The following is a 27,525-nucleotide window of genomic DNA, read 5'->3' on the forward strand; positions in this document are numbered from 1 at the left end:
TCTAAATCTTTTTTTACGAGATAGAAAATGCTTCTGGTCATCTGCTGATTCAAATAAAGAATTCTTGTATGTTTTCTACAGCTATCTAATTCATATAACAGAAGACAGTAAATACTAGTTAGGAATTTTAAGGGGGTTTTGTTTGTTTGTTTGGGTTTGGTTTGTTTTGTTTTTTGGGTTTTTTTATTCAGACTTGTACTATCTACAGGACAATTATGAAAAAAAACTGTCAGGAAAGAAATTCTTCATCATAGCTTATCATTGCAAGCCCTCTGAACTGAAACTGTTGAACGTATTTGCAATAGAGGGGGAACTGTATTCCTTTTCATTTTCTAATTAACTTCAGCTGATTACAGACTGAAGTTACAGTCACATAATGCCTGAAGTCTCCTACTACATCCATCATACGTCACATACTGCGTGTTTCCTTGGAAGGCCTTTTTGGTGTGATTCAATCTTGCTCAATACTGATAACCTACACAAAATATCAAGGAATTCCTACCAACACAGAGAATCACATGCTAGCATATCGTGTGTAATTGACATATGAATTCTTTCAGGCCACCAGAATGTATATTTACTACTTATGTAAGGTAAATCTGATATGATACAATAAGCGTAAAATAAGTGTGTTCTTCTCTGTTATCTGCTTTTGACATAGACCTTACTACAGGTGAAGAAGTTGAGATAGATTAACAGCATTTTGCAGCTGTATGCATGTACTTTTAATTCAAAGTCTGCTGGTAGAGCATATGAAAACTTGTTATTATACGCAAAGCATTCCAATAACTGAACATAACATACATTAGCTACCACTGCATTGATACTAAAATGCTAATAGGTATAATTTTTTTTAATTAACTGTACATTCTTAACGCTTACTATTTAAATGACAGACAAGCTAAGGAAAACAACACACACACTATTTTGAAATGGTTACCAATCATCAAAACATTGATTTTCAATACTATTAAATAAAAAAAAATAAAAATCCTTATTCTGAATTTTCTCTCTAAATTCTTATCAAAGTGTTCTAAATAGCAATTAATAAAGATTAGAAATGAGAGCATATGAGCTATAAATGCAAATAACAGCATATCTATTTTAGGAAGTTTCTTAAAATCCTTTATTTTTAATAAAAAATTAATCAAGTAGGATATATTTCACGCTTTCTCTTTTCACACTTACTGTCTTTCCTTCTGTAAGATTTTCTGCATCTCAGCCAAATGCAAATGCGACATGGAAACATGTATTAAATCATTCTCTGTTGTCTTAGCTGTATTGTCCAAACTTTTTTTAGGTTCCTCCAAATAGACACTGGGAACTCCATTGGGAAAGGAATCAGGAAACTTTGGAATGATTTTTTTATTGTGATTGCTTTGGTCTTTGATTACTTCTATATCCTGAGGAAACAGAAAAATATGACATCTGAGAAAGACAAAAATTAAGCAAAAAGTCTAACATAACTTCTGCAGGACCTCCCAAGGCTCTTCTAGACATGTCAGTTGTGTAGGAGAAAAAAGAGAATAAGTAATATCTTGTACAGTTTCACTGTATACTGATAGAATGTGCAAAAAAAAAGTTATTGTAGTTGGATCACTGTCATTTTGTTAACATACCTCACACCTTCTGTTATGACAAGTTTCATATCAAAAATATTTCTGATGGATTTCTACTAAAGAAATAGATCACAGTTATCATTAGTTGACTATAAATAGGGTGAAGAAAGAATCCTAGAACTAACAAAACCAGGAATGCAATTTATGCATACAAATAATATATTGAGAAACTCTACATTAAGAACTCTTAAACCTCTAATGTTCTAATCTTGAAGCAGGTGATAACTCTACACAAGTTTTGTATAAGGACCAAAGTTACCTGCATAACATACCAATTTGGATCCCATTCAGAAGCTAACAGTACTATAATATCTATTTTGAAGACCCATGTTTTGCATACAAAACATAAGCAAACCTTAAAACAATTAGAAAAAATAATTAAAATTATTAAAATAATTAAAATATAAAAAATATATAAATAATATAAAAATATAAAATACATATTTATTAGGAAGACTGGATATCTCTTATAAACAATAGTTTCCTTTAGAGATGTATTTACATTTTATCACTTCTGATTAATTGGGTTTAGAAGCTAGCCTCATTTTAGCCAGTAACCAACAGTTCTATTTAATACCACTCTGCTCTTTTGAGTTTTTAGAAGAATGCCTGAAATCTACATCAGAAAGTACTAGAAGCTGCTGAAAAGATAAGACTGTTTTCCACTCACATATAAAGTTTCAGTTTTCGAGTAGTGCATTTTTTTATACTAGGGAGAAAGAGCAACAGTTAAAATATATTTTGTGTCATTTCCTTCCTATGGCTCATTTGTCTGCCCAAAAATATGAAAGGCATGCATTTTTTGGCCAAATTTATTCTCAATGCTAACACTACGGGGGTTTTTTCCAGAATTCACAGTAATATAATGTAATTTATGTGCATTACAGAGTGAATGAAAATTCTGAACATAATACATTCAGGGCTAAGATTCTGACAATTTTCATTTAATTGAAGTAAAAAATTCCCTACATCCTACGATGTAAGAAAAAAAAAATCCTATGTCTATGACAACTGTTATCTGTCAGACAAGTAATAAGTATATTTTTTACATGGTGTTGTCTATGAAGACTATAAAATACATGCCAAGGCACAGAATTAAAAATGGTAAAACAGGAACAAATAGTTCCATTTTGATTAATATAGCTGGCTCTTTTGTATAGAACTAAGAGCTGTATTAAACCATGTCCATACTTGATTGTTTAATTCTGCCTAACAGCTTAATTGTTCTTCTTACTTAAAAAAAAAGTCTTGCAACTTTACAGAAGAATTTGCCTCAGCTATTTCCACATTTCAGAAGTTGTGTTAAGGGAGAATTAACTGATTTTATTTTAGAAGCCAGGAACCTAGTTGAGTTTTTGGACATAAAAGTAAAGAACACAAGACAGGGAGAATTCAGTTAACAGAGGTAATCTGTTACCTTAAAACATGAGACAGAGTCAGAACAATGCTCTGAGTTATTGGATGTAACAGTCAACCTCTGATACTTAAATGTTTAGGTATAGTTGAAGGGTATGAATGTTTTCCGTATTTCTCTAGATTAGGAATATTTATTAGATGGGTGAACAAAATGATTTTGCTATTGAATGGATCGGGTAGTATTTTGGTCAAGACCCTTGAAAAATCCCATGTCTGGGTGCACATCCATAATCTCCTCCTTCTTCATGAACTAAAAAAAAAAATCCCCATTCTTTACCTTCATTGTGTCTTCTGCCTCAGGAATCTTGTTTGTTTTTCTCAGTTGTTTCACAGGTTGTCCTTCCAGAAATGTTAATGGGCTTAGGTCTTTTTTAATACAAGATACTTCTGAGCAAGTGAATTCTGTTTTCCAAGCAGTTACACTTTCTAAGTTTTCCTTCTCACTTACTAAATCTTGATTTATTTTTTTAAGCATGCTCAGTTCTTTTACAACACTGTCTAATTTTATTCTCAGTTGTCTTGCTTCCTCTCGGGCTTTATTTCTTTCTGCTCTAACTTTGCTCCATTTCTCCCTCCAGTTAGCAGTACAATCTGACCACCAGCGCATGGTCTTCTCCATTTGGGCAGCTCTGGCTTTGACTTCTTCCAATTCCCGAATTCTTACTGCTTCCAAAATTTCCCAATCACTGCTGTAATTCGTAGACATATATGGATAATGAGATGAACATGGGTAGAAACTTTGAGATGGCAGATTTGAATTACACAGATGGCCACCTGGCTGGCAGCCTCCAGCTAATTTATAAGATTGTCTTGGTTGGGTACCAAAACCCTGCGTCTCTTCCATTAGTTTCTGAACGGAGCCTAAATTCATGTTTTCATTCATAATCTAATTTCACTCCTAAAAAAGACAAAGACAGACAATAATTTAACTTCCCTCAATTAAATTATATGAATAACCTCAAACAGTAGTTTATTTTACCTCTATAGTAATGAGATGATCTTAATAATACTGTTGATGTTTTACAAATGTGCTTCATCAACAAGAAATAGCTATTAAAATATATTTTATGTAATATTTTTTGAGTACAGCATAAACAGACATACCTATTACTTGATTATGCATTGCTAGCAAAGGAATTGTCACTAAATAATCATAGTGCTCTCAAAAATTTTTGACTCTAGAGAAACCAGGAAACAGCTTTCTTCCTTCAAGACAAGATTAAATTGAAACAATATTTATTTTAAATGTCTAGTAATAGGAAAGTCTTTGTCTAGAACCACAACCACGGTTTCACTTGCCTTCTTTCCCAAACTATGGAACTTCATACTAGGCAAAACTTACTTCATGATTTGCCTACCTAAGAAAATAAAAAAATAAAATAAAAAAAAAACAAAAAAACCAAAACACTGACCTTTAGCTTTTCTTTGTTTAATGAGAAAAATCAAGCATTTTTAAAGGGGCCTTTATTTTGCTGTCTGTATTCCAGAACGTGTACAAGAATACATGCTTATATTATTCTTGAAAGGGTAGCACTATTCTACTGTACTGTATAGCCTATCTCATGATGATATGGCTTTACGAGTAAATGTTGTTGCATTCCTTTCCAATTTTTATCTGCTATTACTCATTCAGCCCAGAGGAAAACCAATACCTCAGAAGTTGCTTTCCCACCTCAGTGCTGGGAAAATATTGATGTTAACAGTCTGTACAGACTAATCACATATACGTTCTTGTTTTATCGTCTTAAGTATCTTAAAAAAAAAAAAAGAGAAAACCGCAAACCCTAAAAATCTTGCTTTACAAGTAGAAGAATAAGTTGTTTGAAGTAAGAAAATTGCTCCTATATTCCAACATCCATTCTAAAAAACCCCAAGTTTATATGTTACAGCAATTATTGTTAACACCTGTAGTTGAAATGTAGAAGGCCAATGCAGTAAAAAAAATACTGAAGAGTAGATAGTTTGGCGTTATGTTTCAGTTGTGTTTAATTTTAGTTGAACAGAAGGTTTTCCAGTTTTTGGTTCCACATTCCCAGCTGTTTTTACCTTTTCAGTGCTTTCCAGGACATTTATTTGCTGTTTGTTAGAAGCTTCCGGAGAATTGTTGTAGTCAAGTATGGATATGAGAGAAAAGAAGGAAAAGGACAGTAAAGGACTCCAACTCCCTTCGTTATCACTGTCTAGTGTAGCACCACCATCCCCCACAACAACACTACACAGATGTAGAACAGCTGCTGACAAAGTTTGATCAAGTCTGAATCTTCTTTTATTGTCTGACCTACTCCCAGAAATTCTTGGGGGGAAAAAACCCAACCTTGTTACTGCATTCCAAATAAGTTACTTCTCTACATACTGTTCATTATACATGATGTAAAAGACTTCCCCCCAGAATGGATTCATAGTGTATAGCTGAGACCTATTTGTGAATTCATTTATAAAGACAAAATGATCCAACTAAATAAATAAAACAGAAAATAGGACTACTTTCTTTATTTTAATTAATTTCTCAACTTCTAGAATACAGCATAAGCACATTATGCTTCTTTGTTCACCATTTCTTAGAGATAAATAGGATTGATGCTGCTGATGTAAAGCTCACACACACACTTGTTTCAACAACGTACTACAGATGTCACCTAATAACACACATTATGCTTGCCCAAGGTTTTGATTTCTCCACAAACTTCTAAATTAAACTTGTCTCAGGAGGTAAGGACATTTCTTAACTGGAAGATAATCAAAGGAGATTTCTTACTAGTGAAGGATTATTTGCTCTTTAATCTTGAAGTAAGATCTTCAGCAAAGGGTATATATAGCTGCTTAATTTGGAAAGAAAAAACACCTCAAACATCAAATTGCAAAGTGATAAAAACCTGTAAAACCATTCAAGATTGTGTGGCTTTTTAGAATCATCCCTCTAATATTTCTTACTAGTGCTTAAAATGTAATTCAAATGAACAGACACCAGTAGAACAGGTTGACTAAACTGAAGAACATTCTTGTCAGTTTGTAGGATAAAGTCTTGGGGGGGGGGGGAAAAAGAGGGAAAAAAAGAAAGCTAGAACTGTACCACAGAGCAATTCTTTTGTTCAGCAGCTAGGGGAACTTACTGAAGAAAAAATCTGATTCCTGTAAAGGTACATTGTATTTATATTGGTAAAAACTATCATATAACTGATATCTGACATGAATAACCTTAAACACTGATGAAGTAGATCAGTGGGCTAATAACTAGAACAACAGACCTTGTCTTTGGTCTCCCCTTTGACAGAAGTAAATCAAACAGCAAACCATCAATAGAAGTTTAAATTACCCTATTTGTAAAAAGAGGATAAATTACTGTTTGAAACAATTATTGAAAAACACTTCACAAGGAATGATACATTGTTATTGCTAGGTGTGCAAATATGTTTTTTCTTTTCAAACAGGACAGCACTGAAGGATCTACATCTGAATCCATAATTGTTGCATTGGAAATACAGCTTTGAAATATCTTGGTGTTTCACTACGTAGAAACACATGCAAACTTTCTTTGGTCAGGTAGTATTTTTTCACACTGCTATATGTACAAAAAAATTAGTAACTTTCATTGCTTGCGGACAGATTATCCTACTCTGTCCCCTTTGCACACAATGCAGACCCTGATCTACAAGAAGGGCTTAAAGGATGATCCAGGAAATTATAGGCTCAGCAGTCTTACTTCAGTCCCTGGGAAAGTTATGGAATGAATCCTCCTGGGGGCTATCACAAGTCAAGTGAAGCATGTGACTGGGAAAAGCGGGCATGGATTCACCAAGGACAAATCATGCTTTACAAACCTGATTGCCTTCTATGACAAAGTAACCTGTTCAGTTGATGAGAGGTGAGCAGTGGACATTGCCTGCCTGGATTTCTCCAGAGCTTTTGACACAGTTCCCCACAGCCTCCTCCTAGAGAAACTGATGCGTTATGGTCTAGACAAGTGGTCAGTGCGGTGGGTGGGGAACTGACTGACAGGCCGCACCCAGAGGGCAGTGGTAAATAGCTCCTTTTCAAACTGACACAAGTGGGGTCCTACAGGGATCAATATTGGGCCCAACACTGTTTAATAGCTTCCTAAGTGGTCTCGATGATGGGATCAAGTGCACCCTAATGAAGTTTACTGATGACGCCAAACTGAGTGGAGAAGTGGATACTTCGGAGTGGAGATCCACCCTGCAGGAAGACCTGGATAGGCTGGAAGAGTGTGCTAACAAGAACATTATGAAGTTCAACAAGGACAAGTGTAAGGTCTTGCACCTGGGAAAACATAATCCAGGAGTGCAGCACAGACTGGGGCCTACCTGGCTGGGATCAGCTCTGGAGAAAGGGACCTGGGCGTCATGGTGGACAAGAAGCTCACAAGAGTGAACAGTGTGCTGCTGCTGTGGCAAAGCAAGCCATCAGGATGATGGGTTGCACCAACAAGGGCATCACCAGCAGAGATAAAGAAGTCATTATCCCACTCTACTCAGTGCGTGTCAGGCCACACCTGGAACACTGTGTTCAGTTTTGGTCCCCACTGTATAAAAAAGATGTGGACAGGCTGGAGATGATCAAAGGCACTGGGAGCAAGGTGCAGCAGTAGCCTCTTAGTTTAAGAAATACCTTGTACTTCAACATTACATTTAACACAAGAGAAAGCATGAGTATATAGAATGTGGGAAGCATGATTCATGACTTATTCTGATTTTATTACTTTAATAATAACCTCAAGAAAAAACCAAACCCTAATAACACTACTTTTTTTTTTTTCCTTTGTTGAATTTCCATTTCATTTTATAGTGAAACATCAAAAAGTCTTCTACGTACAGCCCTGGTTTAATTGAAGTAAAAGAATGTTTTCCCATTGGCATTAATGAAAGTAGGATTTTCTGCTTTGCAGAAGTGCTGTACTTTTATGACCAATGTAACCCAGCACAAATCCACTGCTGAAAAGACAGTGAATTTCTCACACATGCATCTACATGTTCTTGACTAAGTAGCTTTTCCTCTTAGTACAAGTAGTGAAATAATCAGATCAAATGCAACATTTGCAGCTAGTAATTTTTCAGCTTCATCTGTGCCCTCATATTTCTATTTCAGTAGTGGCTGCATAAAACCTAGTGTTTCCACAAAACATGGCATAGAAATACGAGATGGAATGAAAGTAAGACTGTCCCTTTTGACAGAATTGCAGAATTGTATTCAATTTGTATAGCCAGTAGAATTACATAAGTAATATCCAGGGAGAGACAGCCAAGAGTTTGTGAACAAAACAAACAAACGAATCTATATATTGTATACAAGATTATACTTAAAACACAGTATTTGACTTTTGTGATAATATTGTATGAAACTGAAAGAGGAAAATGTATTTGTGCGATGACTAGAGCAGGTTTGCCCTCCTATGGAGAAAAGGCTTGGGAAGGAACATCTTTTTGGCTGAAGTGAGTTTTTGCCTAAAAACTTCCTTTCTTGGCAAACAACTACAATGTATCATGCTGATCCATTATGGTAAACCTAGCTGTCAGGTTAGTCAGCCTTTACGGCCATGGGTGATGGAAGCAAATGAACTACCCTTTAAACTGCTATACATCAGTGTAATGGTATACCAAAACATTTGGGTTTTTTTTAATTATTTTGTAGAAAAATCCTAGAACGTCTAGAATTGGACATTTTAATGTAATGTTTACATTTTATGCAGGTATTTTTCACAAATATATTTATTTAATCAGAAGGCTAATAGCTTCCTGTGAGTGTTAAAACTCAAGGCTAATAGCATCAAGGATGATTATTCTTGTACAGCTAGTTTAATATCCATGTCTGAAGAGAGTAACTTGGTTGCTACAGAGTTGTAGAGCAACTCTGATAAAAATGACAATAGGAATTCTATTTCAACTGTGAATGATTAAGACTTGTGCTTGTATCTGTTTTAAAAGAAATTGATTAAAATATTAGCCTTGAAAGGAAGCAAAGATTTAAAAATAACAAAAATGTGTTGATTATTATAAAAGTGCTTAAAATGATCAGAACCTCACAATTCCAGAGGGATGATTTTTTTTTTTTTACACTTCACATCAATCTAATCTTTCATTTCCACAACATTACTGCACTGATGAAATAATCATAATTAAAAAAAATATTTAACTGAAGACTATTGTAACAGTGTATCAGTTGATACTGAATCTTTAATCATCACTGTAGTTTCAGCAATACTTTTAAAAAATTTTCTCTTCTATGGTATATGACCACCTCATAGAAAAGTAATTCACAGTAAAATATCTCATATCTACATTGAACTTTGAAAACTCTCATCTATATAATAGTGCCAATCTGTTCTGGGGGTAACAAGAATAATTTCTAAGGCATATGTTAAAGATAACTAACAGAAGAAAGCTATGTATTGTTACAGACGCAGATCTCTAAACATCAGAAATTTCACAAGTCTGAAAATCAAGGAAAAAAAATATACCGTTTGCAGCTAGTTTTAAAGTTGCTAGTTTGAATTTGCAGCAGCAGACTAGCTAGCACAGCATATGGAGCTCAGTGAGCATAATTACTTAATAAGAGATAATTGGATGGAAAGGCAAGATAAAGTTAGGGAATTGGATGAAAGTGAGGATTTTCTGTCCAGTGAAACCTTCTGACAGTTACACTCTTAACAATTCAGAGATAAGAAGTAATACAGAATCCCTCTTAGCTTTTCTTAGCTGAATAATCTAAAATAAGTGTGCACAAAATATAGTAAGTGATGTTCATTGTATCATGTGAGTGGGGCAGGGATAGTATGAGAAAAAGAGAGAGAGGGGGATCTGATGGTTCTCAGGGAACAAAAAAAAGGTGCAGACATTTGGCACTACACAGGTCTAAACTACATTACGTTATATTGCAACCTTTGCTTATTTACCTAAGGATCATAAACACCAGTAAGACAAAGAAGAGCTCTTGATTTATTATTACAGGCTATTATTGTTATGGTTAAACCTTGGTGGCACAGTTAAAAAATTAGCAGGAGAGAGAATAATTATTACACTTCCCCCACGTTAATACCTGCTCACTGAACTCAGGTTTTTCAATGAGTTCAGTAGCTAGGTCAGCAAGTTGAGGATAATATTTCAACATCCTCTTACTAATTTCATTACTTAGTCACATGCCTCTTAATTATGAAGACCTCAGCCAAACATTTTTTTAAAGGGAACCTGTATCTTTACAGAAAATATCTGCTTCAGATTAAGCTAGTTAATTTTCTTTTGTCTGGTTTGTAAATGTAATAGGACAAAATGAACAATTAAAACTACACGTGTGCTTTTGTAAGTGCTACTGGCAAGTCAGAACTTTCCATGATATTGCTGCTGCTGCCACTTCAATCAACAAACCACTACAAAGGAAGACATCTTCGAGAAGGTGGGCAGGGGTGATGGGCTCATTACGGGAAGAACATAGGGAGTGACTGCCCGTCACTCCCTGAAAACTTGGCTGTTCACAAAGGGCTGCTAACTATGGAGTTATCAACTCAAGAAAAGGAGATCAAGTTATGTGTAACTTGTATGTATTCCTAGTAAGCTGTTACCCTTAGGGGTTCCACCCAGTGGCTAGAGAATTGGGTGAAAAAATATTGGCAAGTAAATGGTAGAAATGTATGGGGGAAAAAAACCACCATGCTGGAAAGTGATTTGTGATATGGCTCAATCTAAGAACATATCCATAGAATTTGTATCTTGTCACCAAAACCTTAAAAATCATGAGGCAACGCGGAGTCAGGTGGCTGATCACTTGGCTAGAATAAATGTAGCACAAAACTCTGAGGCAGTACGAGTACCTGGTTACAAGAATGTCTTGAATACACTGGGACTTCTGATGTATTTCAAAAGGGTCAGAGAATAGGATGCCCCGTGGCAAAACCTCTGGCAAACAAATTGTAGACTCATGCCATTTTTGTCAAACAGTACAGCATGTCACCAACATTTTACCAACTTCAGGAAAAGTAAACTAATGTGGGAAACTTGGCACGTGGGTTATATTGATCCCTTTGAACAAACAGCTGGAGGGTGGAAAGACATCCTTACAGGAGTAGAAATAGTGGTATAGGGAATGTGCAACCTGCCTAAGCTACCACTGGTCTTGCAACTGTTGGTGCTTCAAGCCATTGGTTTACTACTTTTCCCTTACCCAGAGAAATACAATCTTATAATGGACAACATTTTAAGAATAAAGAAGTACAAGCTTGATGTGGTTCAATGTCGTACAATGGATTTTCCACCTACTGTACCAACCTCAAAGGAAAGGGACAATAGACCGATGGAATGGACAACTAAACTAGCAGATACACAAGAGTGAATCTATTGATACTCTGAGGGGGAATCCTACCTGTGAGGATTTGTAAGTTGGCTACACAAGTGACAAAGCCTCAAGGGAAGTACCATAGATAAGGGATTCATATCAGACATAATCATACACCAGTGGCCCACAATAATTACACTAACTGTACACAATGAGAAAATAATACATGGTATTTTTTTCATAAATACTCCTAATAATCACTGAGCAAGTCAATGGAAATGGTCAAAATTAAGATACCATTTGTTCCTGATTATGTAACTTCAAAGACAATCCAGACAACTTGTTAATAAAAGTATCCCTCACCTAATGCAATTGCAGGACATGATTATGGCTCCAAAATTAATGACAATGAATGTATGTTTGAACTTAACCAATATATGCACTCCTGCATGCAATAAAACTTGTACTGATTATAGTAACTATATGAGTAGTAGCTACAAATTCATAGACCTATAGGACATAGAACTGAGAGAGATGTTATTAAAAATCTGTTGTGTGAAATTGGTATAAAAATATTTAATTAATTTTATACTGAAACCCTAGAAAATAAATTGTCAGTGTTAGGAGAAAATGAAGCTAGGGTAACCAGAAAGACCTGGAAAATGATTAGAGGAAAGAGAAGTAAAAATATGATAATAATGAGCACACAACTCATGCTAAAGCCTGATGCATGCTGGGAGCAGAGCCATTAGGTCAAAGTGAGAGCAACATGTACATAGGACACAGCGGACAGGAAGACATAGGGGCTGATATCACCTGCAGCCATCGTCTCTGACAGCTTTGCAAAGTAACTGCCTGGCAGCTTCTTCAGAATCTGCTAACTTATGAAAATGCTATAGACCAAATTTCTAAGCTCATAAAATAAAGTTTAATTTACAGAGTACGTTGTGCTGTAAATTTGAGAGATCCAAACGGACCATGACAACATATGCAGGTTATCTCACTTCCGCAGTCTGGGTCTCATCATTGTCTCTGTTAGCAAGTTAAGAAAATTGTTATTTTAGACCTGAAAATTAAAAGATAGTGATTTCAAGACTTTTCAGTGCACAGCCAAAGATAATTATGTTTATTTTTTCCACAGCTATAAACCATAACAATATTAAACCATATGGTATATTTAAGCTGTTTATGTTGTTTCCAAACATTATATTCCTTACATGTGTCATAACTAAAAATCAGCCAAAAAACGTCCTGAAGAGACAATGCAACTTGTTTCTTTCCTGTTAGGTGATGTGATCTTTTTTTTTTAACCTGTTTACACTTCTCTAGCTACATTCCTTTTAATATCAAAATATCAATACAAATTGAAGTTATTTCCAGAATCCACTTCATTTACTTCTCATGTCCAGTAACTAAAAACACTTATGCTGTGAAAACCATAAAATATAAAGTTATGTGATATTAGAAACAAAGAGAAATGATCATGAGGTTTCGTTTGTTTATTATTTTTTTTTTTTAATTCAATTATGAAGTCATAGAATGGTTAGAGTTGGAAGGGACTTTAAAGATCATCTAGTTCAAACCCCCTGCCATGGGCAGGGTCACCACCACCACCACCACCACCACTCAAAGCCCCATCCAGCCTAGCCTTGAACACTCCAAGGGTTGCATCATACACCACTTCCCTGGGCAAGGCTTTTCAACACCCTCACAGTAAAGAATTTCTTCTTAATATCTAATCTAAATCTACCCTCTTTCATTTTAAAAGTGTTACTCCTTATCCTATCACCATATTCCCTGATAAAGAGTCCTTCCCCATCTTTCATATAGGCCCTCTTGAAGTACTGGAAGGCTACTATAAGGTCTCCCTGGAGCCTTCTCTTCTCCAGGATGAACAACTCCAACTCTCTCAGCCTGTCCTCATAGCATAGATGCTCCAGCCCTCTGATCATCTTCGTGGCCCTCCTCTGGACTTGCTCCAACAAGTCCATGTCCTTCTTATGTTGGAGGACCCAGAGCTGGACACAGTACTCCAGGTGGGGTCCCATGAGAGCAGAGTAGAGGGGCAGAATCACCTCCCTTGAACGGCTGACCGTGCTTCTTTTGATGCAGACCAGGATGCAGTTGGTTTTCTGAGCTGCAAGCACACATTGCTGGCTTATCTTGATCTTCTCATCAACCAACACCTCCAAGTCCTTCTCCTCAGGGCTGCTCTCAAGCCATTTTCCGCCCAGCCTGGATTTGTGCTTGGGATTGCCCTGAACCATGTGTAGGACCTTGCACTTGACCTCGTTGAACTTCACGAGGTCTGCATAGGCCCATCTCTCAAGCCTGTCCAGCTCCCTCTGGATGGCATCCCTTCCTTCCAGCGTGTCAACTGTGCCACACAGCTTGGTGTTGTTGGCAAACTTACTGAGGGTGCACTCAAACCCATCATCCCTGTCTCCAACAAACATGTTAAATAGTACCAGTGCCAGTACCCCTGAGGAACGCCACTCATCACTGGTCACCACTTGGACATCAAGCCATTGATGGCAACTCTTTTGAGCGTGACCGTCCAGCCAATTGGCCAATTCCAATTGATCCATCTGTCAAATCCATGTTCCTCCAATTTAGAGACAAGGATGTCATGCAAGACAGTGTCAAATGCTTTGCTGAAATCAAGGTAGACTTGTAAATTCTGTATGTGCAGATTAAAAATCTGTACAGATTAAAAAAAAAAACACAACAGATTAAAACAACCTATACAGATTAAAAATCTGTAGAGTGCCTGAAAGAAACAGGTTTTCTCACTACATCAATTTGGAAAATTTGGTTTGTTAAGGGCATCTTTGAGACCAAATGAAATCACAGCCACGGTTCAAAAATGTCCTGACACATAAAATAAAAATTATGCAATCTCATATTCCTTCCATAAGATATCCTCAGCATGAATTTTGAAGTATAAGAGACATTGTCAAGCCTCAATCTTAATTTCAAAGTTCCTTAATTTTCAAAGTTCCTAAGGGACAGGATTAAAAATCAGATGTTTTATCAAAACAAAAAAACCCAAAATCTAAAATAAAACTGAGGGAAAATATACCCAAAATATTTAGACTGGTTGAGAAGAAGGAGTAAAGACAGAAGTGATGAGTAAAGTCATACATTTCTATATGTCTGGGGAAATATAAAATCTTGGAAAACTGAATGTCACTATTTTTCTCATTATTTCCTTATGGTATAAACACCTTTGCCTTGAAAATAAATAAATAAATTTAATCGGGAAAGGTTAAAAATTCCAGAGGTAGTAAAAGGAGTAGGACCAAATATAAGTAAGGACTTGTTAGTAGAAGCTATGCAAAACTGGAGACAGATCCCACTTCTGAGTTGATCACTACTAGGTGATGAGAGGGAATAATATGACAGAAAGAGAGAAGGCAAAAAAAGAGACCCAAGTTTCAGCTTGGAGTTCTATTGAAAAATCCAGAAAGAAAGTTTGTTAACTATTTTATCAAGCCTAAAAAGTTCAAAACCAGAAAGGAACTTCAGGAAAATGGTAGTTCTGTAGGGAAAATGCCACTTGACTATCATATAAATTATTGTGGTAGCCAATGTGTTTCTGAAGTACCCCCAGAAAATGTATTATTATGTTAGCAGTCCATGTATAGCTAAATTCCCAGGAGAAAAGGTAAGGGATGAGCACACTAAAGATACTGACTGAAACAAAAATCTCTGACTGCAGAGGAGAAATTCTTTCTATTGTTAGTTGTAGCTTGCTTCTCCTGAAGATTTTCATAATTCACATGAAGACGTGTAGGGTAAAATTATATATATATATTTTTATATATATATATATATATATATAAAATTTATAACTTCACAAAAAGAAATGTAAAGTAGCCCTGAGTGGCCCTCAGACTGGCCACACCACTCACATTGCCAAACTCATTTGCTCTCCTTCCCCATAACCTACTCCAATCCTTTGGAATAAGATCTACAGTTCCAAGTGGAAGCTGTCCTGCCCATTTTGGAGAAAATAAAATCTCTAGTCTCGCAGCAATTCTTTTGAAACAAAGGCATGCTATATAGAAGTCCCGAGTAATCTGTGCCCTGAGAAGGAGGGCTGGATTAGATGACCTCTAGAGGTCCCCTCTAACTTTAGCTGTTCCATGAATCTCTGAGCAGCGGGATTTCTGAGGAGCTATGCATGGCTGCTTCTCCCAGTTTTAACAACATTGCCATAACAACCAGGAAGCAAGAAGAAATCAAGATCGAGAACTTTGAGTCTCTGAACATATAACTTTTAGCTAAATGGTTCACAAAACACCATGTAAGTAGAAAAATGCCATAAGAAATAAGCCCATTTTGTGACAGCACTGAACTGTCTTAGAAGCAGCAATTCTCCATTGTTGTCAAGAGCCATAGAGTATATCCACATTTTTGAATTCTGCAACTCCTCAAACTAATTTCTTTTTTAAAAGCAAATAATTTTATAATGTAAATAACTTTCAATAGGAAGAATATAGGAATATCCTGATCTATTGGTTTGGGTTTTTTGTGAACATACTCATGCTCTAGAACTTTGTTCTAACCAACTTGATTCTTGAACTTTTAAAAAACATCATCAGATTATTTGAAAAAAGAAAATAAATTTTCTTTTCAATGTTGCATATTATAAGTAATGATCTGTTATTTAGATGCTTCTAAATAACAAAATCTTGACATTTTATTATACGTATTAACAACAGAATTCCCTTCGTTACAGGAAAAAATAAACACATTGTGTCTCCTTAAGAACTCAGTGAGATATGGAAAAGATTTTCTCTTAACTACATTCCCATTTAATCCATTTTCATTACAATGATTGAACAGTAAACCCACACTATCTCCTTCAAAAAAAAAGCCAATTTATCTTATGTTTCAAGGGGACTAATGTGCTTTCTTGGAATTTTCTTGCTTCCATTCCAAACTAAAAAGTAAAAAAAAATCAAACAAATAAGAAAACCCATGAAGCATACAACAGTTAACGCTGACATATTTAATACTGCTACGATTCTCTCTTGAAGAACTCTAATTTGCTAAGAATTTGATCATTTTATGGGATTACATTTACATTGCTTCTGTAATGGATATCAGAGTATACACATCCTCATCCATGCATCAAATGCATCTATTCTAGAAAGAAATGCAATTGTAGGATATCTTGTGATATGAAACCTGATTGCATATTAACAACACAAAATTCAACTCAGTAACTTTGCCACTTCTATTATTGCAGGTCTCTGCAGCTTGTTTCCAGGAGATAGAGAAGTAGAAATGCTGATATACAAAGAAAAGGTTTGTTCTTAAAATAAGTTTGCGGAAAGCAAGAGATGCTCGAAAGAACATCTATTCCTCACACACCAGATAATGCTTGAATCTGTAAATTAGTTTAAACATTTAAAGTTTCGTATAATTTAATACTTGACTATTTTGGAATCAAGCAGAAACTAGCAAGACAGACACTGGATATATGCAAAACCAGAGATAGTTAGATAGTTAGATATTAGCTAAATTTTAAGAAAAGTTAAATCCAAGTAAGTACTACAATATGGAACTACTCTGAAAATAAGGACTATTACATTATATTTCACATAACTTACTTTTTCTTGAAGTTGAGGGGTAGGCAGATGGTTTGTTCATATCTGCAAGACAAATCCCTATGAAAGATTACAGCTTTTCATCTTTAGATATTTCTCTTCCTTTCTGAGAAAGGATCTATGGTGCATACCTAATACTTATTATTCTCAGGGATGCACTCGGCTTCTTGTAGAGATGTGAAGCCATACAAGTTACTTCTGTCCCTCTTCATCATTTTCTAAGCTAATTGAAGTTGAAGCAAACTATTAGTCTTGTTTCCACTATGCGGTGGGCCCCAATATATCAATGTGGAAAGGCACAGCTGTAAGGCACTAGGAAAAAGGAGGAGGAAGAATGTGTATAAACCTTGGCTTTAGCCCCGTAAACCTGTTCTGCCAACAGAAACTGTGAATATGCAGAGCACTGTCTGTGAAGTGCTGAACCAGATAATCAAGCATTCCCAGATACTTCCCAGGCTGAAGGTCAATTCTAAGCACAGGTGGAAACAATCCAGAAAAGACATAACCGTAACAGCAACAATTAGTGACTTGCAGGAAACATTTAATTCCCCATAAATTGCCACAAAAATTTTATATTTGGAATGATGCTTTTATTGAAACTGTTACCTTTACTGTGATTCCTGTAACCATGAGGTATTATATATTTCTCTCAATGTGTGAATTTCTTCTGTAAAATATAGTGGAAACTTTCTATGCCAATAGGAGAATTTTACCACATGGCTAAAAGCTTTTAAGAACTGAGAATTTTTTTCTTTCCACAGAACAAAAACACCTCTAGGTAAAGATATTTTGTTCTTTTAAGTTACAGTGAGCCGTAAGGTTTCAACAATTAAAAGTAGTAACAAAGGACAAGAATTCTTTCACAGCATATCTTATATTATTGTTGCCAACAGTGGGTTTAGACTTTCTTGCTGAAAATGAAATGCTGTAATTCTCTTTGTAAAAGGATGCACCAAAGAGAATTTGGTCCACTTCTCTGTGGTCCTATGTACTGCTTTTCCTTTTACCATTTTCTCCTTATGTCTAAATATCCATTTTAAAGTAAAATCCTGTTCACTGTTTCAATTTCTTTTAAACATATGACTATATTTCATATAATATTATACAGATTATATACAAACTGTACACATACACATTCATAAAAGAGACAATTTGGAAGGTAGTCACAGATTACAATACATTTAAAGACTAAACAAATTCTACTCTTTTTCCTTTATTGAAAGTGGCAGACAAAAAACTATAAACAGTTTGGATACTACTTCTTCAAGATGAGAACCAGTGTGTGTATATGTGTATGTACTGATTACATGCCTATACACACTCATTGTGATTTAGGTCTACTGGCTAACACAAGTTATTAAATATCAATTCAATATCTTCCAAGATCTTTTACATAGACAAGCTGATGTTTCTTTACATGTCTTTGAAGTCATATCCAAATCCTTAGGGTTAAATATGGGTAACATAAATATTTGTACATACACATGTTGTCATTTACTACCCATAAGGCCAAAAGAAACTCTGAAGTACTGCTTTAAATATAATTTACAGTAACTTTATTTCCCCAAGAATGTTTTGTTTGATTACAAACCTTCCTAATATATCAACCATAATTTTTATACATCTGAGTCTGTAGAATTGATACTTATTTCTCAACCACTATACTTGAAAAAATGTGTTGTATAACCAGATCATGCAGAGGGGGAAGGGAACACGTGTGAAATGAACAACTTTCCCAGACAATCTCAAACAGAACTCAGTATTAAGCAGAAGCCAAGACAAGCTCAACTCAGTCGCGGAGGAGACCAGCTCCAGTGCAGGCAAGGCCTCACTGGGGAAAGGGATCGCGGCGGGTAAGGCCGGCAAAAAGGCTCTTTTGAGGGCTTTCGTGGCTGGGAAAAGCGGCCGCCTCCTGGCGGAACCGGCAGCTCGGGGGCGGGCTGCTGACGCGGCGGGGGCGGAGACAACGACTCACGCGGCAGTTCTAAACGGACTGTAAACACGCCAACGGTCAGTCGCTGAGGAGACCAGCTCCAGTGCAGGTAAGGCCTGGAATGTGCTGGGGATAACTTTCTGACGCAGCTAGTGAGAGAGCCAACTAGGGAAGGTGCCCTGCTGGATCTGTTGTTTGTGAACAGGGAAGGTCTTGTGGGGGATGTGAAGGTTGGAGGCTGTCTTGGGAACAGTGACCATGAAATGATAGAGTTTTCGATTCTGCGAGAAGCAAGGAGAGGGGTCAGCAGAACTGCTACCTTGGACTTCCGGAGGGCGGACTTTGGGCTTTTCAGGAGCCTGGTTCACAAAGTCCCCTGGGAGGCAGTCCTCCAGGGCAAAGGAGCCCAGGAAGCCTGGATGATTTTCAAGAAGGAAGTCTTAAAGGCGCAGGAGCAGGCTGTCCCCATGTGCCAGAAGACAAGCCGTCGGGGAAAAAGGGCGGCCTGGCTAAACAGGGAGCTAGTGTTGCAATTTAGGGAAAAAAGAGGATCTATGGCCTCTGGAAGGAAGGGCAGGCCACTCAAGACGACTACAAAGAGGTAGTGAAGCTATGTAGGGAAAAAATCAGGAGGGCCAAAGCCCAGCTGGAGCTAAACCTGGCTTCTGTTGTCAAGGACAACAAAAAAAGTTTCTATAAATATATTAGCAATAAGAAGAGGACTAAGGATTATCTCTGTCCTCTAGTAGATGGGGCCGGTAACATAGTGACCAAGGATGAGGAGAAGGCTGAGGTACTTAATGCAGTCTTTGCCTCAGTCTTCAGCAGTAGGACCAGTTGTTCCCTGAGTACCCAGACCCCTCAGCTAGAAGACAGGGATGGGGAGCAGAATGAAGCCCCCGTAATCCAAAGGGAAATGGTGAGGGACCTGCTTCAGCACCTGGAGGTGCACAAATCTATGGGGCCGGATGGGATCCACCCAAGGGTATTGAAAGAGCTGGCGGAGGTGCTCGCCAGGCCACTTTGCATCATTTATGAGCAGTCCTGGACAACCGGGGAGGTCCCAGCTGACTGAAGGTTAGCAAATGTGACACCCATCCACAAGAAGGGCCAGAAGGAGGATCCGGGGAACTACAGGCCAGTCAGTCTGACCTCGGTGCCTGGGAAGGTCATGGAACAGATCCTCTTCAGTGCCATTACACGGCACATGCAGGAGAACAGGGTGATCAGGCCCAGTCAGCATGGGTTTGTGAAGGGCAGGTCACAAGGCAGGCCTATCAAACCTAATATCCTTCTATGATAAGGTGACCCACTTAGTGGATGAGGGAAAAGCTGTGGATGTTATCTACTTGGATTTTTGCAAAGCTTTTGACACTGTTTCCCACAGCGTTCTCCTGGAGAAACTGGCTGCTCATGGCCTGGACAGGTGTACTCTTCGCTGGGTAAAAAACTGGCTGGATGGCCGTGCCCAGAGAGTGGTGGTAAATGGAGTTAAATCCAGTTGGTGTCCGGTCACAAGTGGTGTCCCCCAGGGTTCGGTGCTGGGGCCGGTTCTCTTTAATATCTTTATCAATGATCTGGATGAAGGGATCGAATGCACCCTCAGTAAGTTCGCAGATGACACTAAACTGGGCGGACGTGTTGATCTGCTTGAGGGTAGGTTGGCTCTGCAGAGGGATCTGGACAGGCTGGACCGATGGGCTGAGACCAATGGTATGAGGTTCAACAAGGCCAAGTGCCGGGTCCTGCACTTGGGTCACAACAACCCCATGCAGCGCTACAGGATTGGGGCAGAGTGGCTCGAAAGCAGCTCGACAGAAAAGGACTTGGGAGTGTTGGTTGACAGCCGGCTGAATATGAGCCAGCAGTGTGCCCAGGTGGCCAAGAAGGCCAACAGCATCCTAGCCTGCATCAGGAATAGTGTGGTGAGCCGGACTAGGGAAGTGATCATCCCCCTGTACTCGGCACTGGTGAGGCCCCACCTCGAGTACTGCGTTCAGTTTTGGGCCCCTCGCTACAAGAGGGACATTGAGGTGTTGGAGCGTGTCCAGAGAAGGGCTACAAAGCTGGTGAGGGGCCTGGAGGACAAACCTTATGAAGAACGACTGAGGGAGCTGGGGTTGTTTAGCTTGGAGAAGAGGAGGCTGAGGGGAGACCTCATCACCCTCTACAACTACCTGAAAGGAGGTTGTAGAGAGATGGGGGCTGACCTCTTCTCCCTGGTGACAAGTGATAGGACGAGGGGAAACGGGTTCAAGTTACGTCAGGGGAGGTTTAGATTAGATATTAGGAGACATTTTTTCACTGAAAGGGTTATTAAACATTGGAATAGGCTGCCCAGGGAGGTGGTGGATTCACCATCCCTGGAGGTGCTTAAAAAAAGGGTAGATGGGGCACTTAGGGACATGGTTTAGAAGTGGCTCTTGTCAGGGTAGGCTAAAGGTTGGACTTGATGATCTTAAAGGTCCCTTCCAACCTCAGCAATTCTATGATTCTATGATTCAATTTAACTAGCTAGCTGTTTCTTGAGACACAACAGTTTGCTTGGCTGGCTCCCCTTTTGAGGTTGCTTATCGCTTTTTGTTAGGATATGACCAATGAAAAAAGAGGCAAAAGCAACTTCCTAGGTAATTAGGATAAGTATGAATTGTCAAAGTTTTAGTTCTTTTCAGGGTAACAAACTTACGAACAGGTTTACAAATCCTAGTGTAAACTTTAGGACTAAGCAGGTAACTGACTCGCCTGAGTTCTAATCTATCTCATTGATTCTATGTGGAAGCTGGTAATCTACCATGGAATACCTTTATTGTCTGAATGATGCTCTGTATGATTGTTAGGAAAGACAAGTTATGAATAGTAATCTGAATAACAACTTCAATTCATACCAAATTCAGAGAGTATTGAAACCAAGGCAATGTTAATTCATGCAAATAAATTCATACCAGTTAAAGGCCTGGTCTAATAGGCATCTCCTGAATAGCAAAGATAGATTTTTATCACAATACTAGTCTGTTCTCAAACTTGACACAGTTAATTGCTTCAGAATAATAGGGTTCATATTAGTTAATATTAGTTCAGTATACTGAAACACTATCTCTTTAATTCTTATGGCTAAAGATGCAAATGAACACCTTGTGTGACTTATTAAAACACCTAGGCATCTTGTTCTTCAGACACAATGAGATTTGCTCTTAATCACATTAAAATGGTTTCTGTTTTTTTTCAGCAGTTGCACAGCTAAGACAAAGAATAACCAAGCACATGAGTCTTCGTCCTCTGTTTCCACAGAGAGCAAAGTTAGTTTCAGTGAGTGTTTGATATGACAAACATTTTTTACCCCACATTGAAATGAACAGCAGTGCTAAAGGTTTCATAACCCCTTTATTAGGGACAAGTAGGCTAAGCAGGTAGCTTCTTACACTGCTCAGCTCTGTTGCAACAGAACCAGTTGTCAGTCAAAAACAGAGAATCTCAAAAGACTGCACACAATCAGAGTTGTCAGTGTGTTATTACAGGATGTGCAGCTCAGCCAGTACATGCACTGTCTTGCTTATACCGACAGACAGCCTTTTGACATGACACGGAAGAATATCCTTCATGGTTTTGCTCTGAACTTTCCAGAAAGAGGGAAGAATCCAGAAAGGTATGGGAATAATATCCAAGATATACATCATCCACAAGGTTAGATCTACCTTTAAGCATGCCATTTGTAATTGTCTTTGGAAGTCTTTAAAATCTGCAAGCATTAAAGCCAGTTTTAAGTTGAAGTCAAAGAAGAAAAGAAAGCTGAAAACATTTCATTCAGCTGTTCATTTTCATCCAGGGTGTTTGTTAATCAATTTAAGATATCTGAAACATAAATATTTGCAAGTAAGCTTTAAATAGGCTTACAGTACTCTACTCAGACCAAAGACCATTATATCATGTCAGGTTCTCAATGGTTAGGTTCCTTTCCCAGTCATTACTAACATTAGCATTCTACTATTTAATGTTTTTTTTATTTATTTTAAAAGCCAAATTAATCTCTTTATGAGAACCTCTGTAAATTCTTACTGGGTACAGGCAAAATTTAAGATGCTGAGCTACTCCCAAATGGCACTGAGGACTTCAAAGATTTGTTGGTCTTCTGTTTTTTTCCCCCCACATTTTTCAGATTGGGCTATAGATCAGGTCAGCTGGACTCCTTTCAGTTTCAAAAGGAAGTTGAAAAAGGCAACTGAACACAGGCTTCTTTAACCATTCTGAAGAGCACTTTACTGAATAAGAATTAGGTCGGACACAATGACAAAAGCTGTCCATCCAAACAATAGGTGTCACTTAAAGGTACAGAGAAGCTTCATTATTTAAACAAAATCCTCACAAGTTTGTTTTCTAGAGTTTATACCACATTTCTAACAACTTCTTGTATGTTACTCAGTTGGAAAGTGACTTTAAACTGGATTGCTTGACTTTCCTTTACAGGTTTTCTTTGCTTACTAAGAAAAAAATCACTGAGGGATGGGGTATTTTGTTTTGAATATATAAGGATGTAAAGGCATATCCTGAAAAAGTTAAGTTTTTAATCCCTGCTTATATTCTGAGAAATTACTCATTTTTAAACAATTCTTGACAATATCTTAAAATCACATGCTTTATGATATGAAAGATTAAGAATTGTCTTGTTATAGTTGAAATAATTTATGATATTTTTCTATTCAAAACATGACCTACTTTCAAAAGCAATTTCAACACTAGGAGTAGGGAAAATTAATCACAGATATCTGATGCATTGTTTCAGACCAAGACATAAAACATTCCAAAGCTTATTAAGACACAAAACAATTTTTCTTCAAAACACTACTCCAAGTCAGTCTGGAAACAAGTGATTTTCCCACTCACATAAGCAGACAAGTAAGAATGCTCGTGAGTATTTTGTTTTCTCTGGGTCAGAGCATATCCCTTTGGCTTGTTCAACTACTCTGATGTAGTTGTATCAGAATTAACAGTTCTGCTGTGCAGAGATGTGCTCAGTTTTATCAGAATAATTTTAGAAGTCATTTCTTCTATAATTAAGTCTTTAAAGAATATTTTTTAAAAAAGGATTACTTCTTGGACATTTATATGTAATTATTCTTAATTGTCCTTAACCGCCGTAGTATTTTAACGCCATGTTACAACTTTCAACAGTCCAAGGACTGTAAAATAGCATCCTGTGATGACTCCAACTCCACTAAGCCTTCTTTGAGGGAAACCTACTTAAGAAATAATTCATATTGTCACATAAGCCATGGTTCCACAGTTAATAGAGTGGTCATATAAAATAATCCACAAAGTACCACGTGTTATATCCTAGAGGTCACTTAAATGCATAAAGAAGCACCTGTTTTTCACCTCTATTTATTCTCTCAGTGCCCCCGGTAGGCCAATGAGTAGTCCCACTAAAAGATAAGAAATTAATCATATAAGTAATAGTTACTCAGCCTGACTCCTTCTGCATAATTTCCTTTGAATATTGTCCTTCAGACAGAAGGGAAGTGTTCATCCTTTTGCCAACATGAATACATACATAAGTTATAGAGAAACCTTCAATGATTCCAAGATCTACCCCTCCTGATGCTGAACTCAATGACAGTGTTTTAAGTCTGTTCATTACCAGTTGCTTTAGAGTATTCATTTTGTAATGATTTATTTCTCAGATCTACCTAAAGTTAACGTTAATAAGGTGAAAGAGTGGCCTCAATTCAAAACTGGACACATGCAAATACATGAAAGTGACAGACATCTTATTTCACATTTTTCACTAAGTTCTTTGGAGAATTCTCTGGGAGGTTTTATGACAGAGTGATATGACTAGTTCTATTAATGGTACCTAATATACTATGGAAATTGTTTTTTCTTTATTATATTATGCAAAGAATTGCATTCAGAAACTCAAAAAAACCCCATAAATATTCTAACATAGGTAATCTAAAAGAAAAGCTAGGCTTTTATCAATTGGATTATTTATAGCAGAGTCTGCTTCAAAAAGTGGTTGTAAGAATCAGTGTTAACTGAGAGAGACAAAATGCAGCTATCTGGATAGTCAGCAGGAGCCCTATTAGTCCTATTTATTATGTACACTTATTAAACTCATCAATGCTACTTTTGAAATTTGACCCTTGGTTCTCATTGGCAATGGATCATCCACACAGTCTCATACCATCTGGGATATTTGCCTTTCAAATAATGAAAAACCAAATATAGTTGTTCAGCATCAACAAATTATAGTATGAATAAATTATATTTCATTGCCTTAGAATAATATCATATAGCTAAGAACACACTTTTTTTTCTTATCTCTCATTGGATATTTTCTGAAGGAAGTTAGGATTATACAACTCATTAGTAGAATTTATGAAAATAGAAACACTGTGAAAACACTGCTTTCTACCATACAAAAATGCAATATGAACTGCTGCAAACTCATAAGACTATTCTTATGTTACTTATGTTCATAATTCCAATAATGATGAAAAGTTACCAAAGCTCTACCAGTTTATCCTACTGCAGATGCATTTCACATTGTGATTTAAAAAAAGATTTTCAGTATTGAAACAGTATAATCCTTGAACTTTCTGCATTAATGCCAATTTCTAAATCAAAAATAAGAAATAACCATTTAGCAAATTGCCATTTTGAAAATTTTGAAAACTTACCTGCTTATGGTAAGTAAGGATTCCACTACGTCTGAAAAACAAGTTATGTTTGATGGGGTGTTAGAATTAATACTACCCAATAGTAGTGAAAAGGACAGAAGAGAAAGATCCAGCTAGATTCCAACTAAGCCACAGACTTCAAATACTATCTGTTTCCTGATCTTCAGTACTTTTGCTGGGTATTTCAGATCATTTTTCTCCTTACCATCAGCAGGATAGTAACCCATATTTTGTCCCTGAAGAGAAATACAAAAATTAAACAGTAAACCCACAAGCTTAAGACTCCTTACCCTCTGGGTTTGCTAGGCTCCTCTTGCTTCTCAGTGTTACAGACACATGTGTAAACAACAGAATTTCCTACATCCTTTTCTCATCTGCACAGTACTGGGACTTGGCCAACAGGATTATTTACAGCATTAAGGCCACTCCACAGTAACTTGAAAAAGATTCTCATTGGTCAGGCTTTATCAAAACTAAAACCACATTTTTCTTTTAAGTACAAGTAATTTATCCAAAATAAAACTTTTTGCCATATTGTTCTTCACTAAGTATTGATTTATTCAGCTTTTATTTCTCCCTCCCTTTCTAAATTGAAGGCCATGACTCCAGTTCCCCAAATATACTCTATAAGCTTAAATTAATTATTCTAATCACAGTAGTTAAGCACGGGTACTAGTCTTTTCCAGGCTGGGTGGAATCTTATGCCACTAATTGCTCTTAATATCCCTCATAAGTTTTAAATATCCTATAATAGAACTAGTTCTTCCCCTCTGTATGACTGCATATCATCTAGCTAATATATGTATTTTCATAATTGACTCAGTAGTTAGCCAGAGGCTGTTAGACATTATTATGAAAAATTGTAGTATTTTAGATTATCAGAGATACAAAAAGAACATGGTGAGGAAAGATAAAAAAAATATATTAATTTTGAAAAGCTGATTTCTGAAGAATTAAATACCTTTGCATTAAAATTTAGAGTTAAAGAATTAAAATAGGAGGTAAGAAATATTTCTTTAAAGAATATAAGCTCAAACATTTTTGTAACTGACATATGACAAAGCACGACACCACTGTCCCAAAACTGATATCACAGGCTACCTAAATGGCAGGTCCTCAAGGCATAAAACTGATATAGTTAGACATAGGTGAAATCATTTGCCATAGCTCTGAGAAGCTAAATATTACTAATTAAAAATACCTCATCATCTACAGAATACTGACAATTCTCATCTTATGATCTCAAAGTGAGAAGCCGGATTTCCTTACCCATTGCCTTAAGGAACATATCTCTACTTCTCTACTCACATCTCACCACCTTTTAATAGCAGTATAGCAGGTAGTATTTTCATCATGAAGAGTAGCTACAGCTGCAGGACTCTTCACTTAAATAAGGGGATTGTCTGATACTAGGATTATTATATTTTTTAAATTTATTTTAAGGAAGTGAACGAGAAAAACCTCCCACTCCCGTCAATTACATGGGCATTACGGGAGTTTGGTGACTCACAAAATCTATTCCACTGTCAGGAGACAAAAGACATTCAGTGAAAAAAACCCTGGACATTTCTATTAAAAGCAAACAAACAAATCTCACAACAAAAAAATCCACGACCAAAAAAACCAAAACAAAGCAAAAAAAAAAAAAGCCCCAAGCCAAAGCCAACCCCTCCCCAAATTACAAAGCAAACTCCCCCCGAAAACAAATCAAAAAAAGCATAAAACAAAACAAACAAACAAAAATAACACAACAAAACCAAATTCCAAGTCTGCATCAAATTAAAAACAAAAAAAAACCCAAAACCAAACCACACAACAAACCCCAAATCGAAATGATAAAACAATAAGACAACAGCTACTTTATGCATCTTCCATGGTTTCTTTAGCAACTACATATATCTCATCTCCCACTAGAATACTCTCTGGCTACGTTCCATTATCCCTACTGTAGGAAATCAATTCACATTTTAGAAATCAAGTTATGT

At 36.8% G+C, this 27,525-nt stretch overlaps 1 protein-coding gene across 3 annotated transcripts in view; it reads right to left on the reverse strand.

Annotated features, from left to right (window-relative positions):
- The window catches only part of CCDC102B (coiled-coil domain containing 102B), a 179,005-nt gene extending 153,087 nt beyond the window's left edge, over positions 1-25,918 (reverse strand). For 2 of the 3 annotated variants that reach the window (XM_074576553.1, XM_074576551.1), the window contains exons 1-3: positions 25,831-25,918; positions 3,313-3,933; positions 1,189-1,403 (exon numbers count right to left, since the gene is read on the reverse strand). In XM_074576553.1, coding sequence (XP_074432654.1) covers positions 1,189-1,403; positions 3,313-3,918 — 821 coding nt within the window. In that variant the 5' untranslated portion in view covers positions 3,919-3,933; positions 25,831-25,918. Of the gene's footprint in view, positions 1-1,188; positions 1,404-3,312; positions 3,934-25,540; positions 25,572-25,830 lie in introns of all 3 variants that reach the window. The other variant, XM_074576552.1, reaches the window with a different exon arrangement.
- Positions 25,919-27,525: the final 1,607 nt, after the last annotated feature.

The sequence above is a fragment of the Larus michahellis genome, chromosome 2 (assembly GCF_964199755.1).
Source record: "Larus michahellis chromosome 2, bLarMic1.1, whole genome shotgun sequence".
Classification (NCBI taxonomy): Eukaryota; Metazoa; Chordata; class Aves; order Charadriiformes; family Laridae; genus Larus; species Larus michahellis.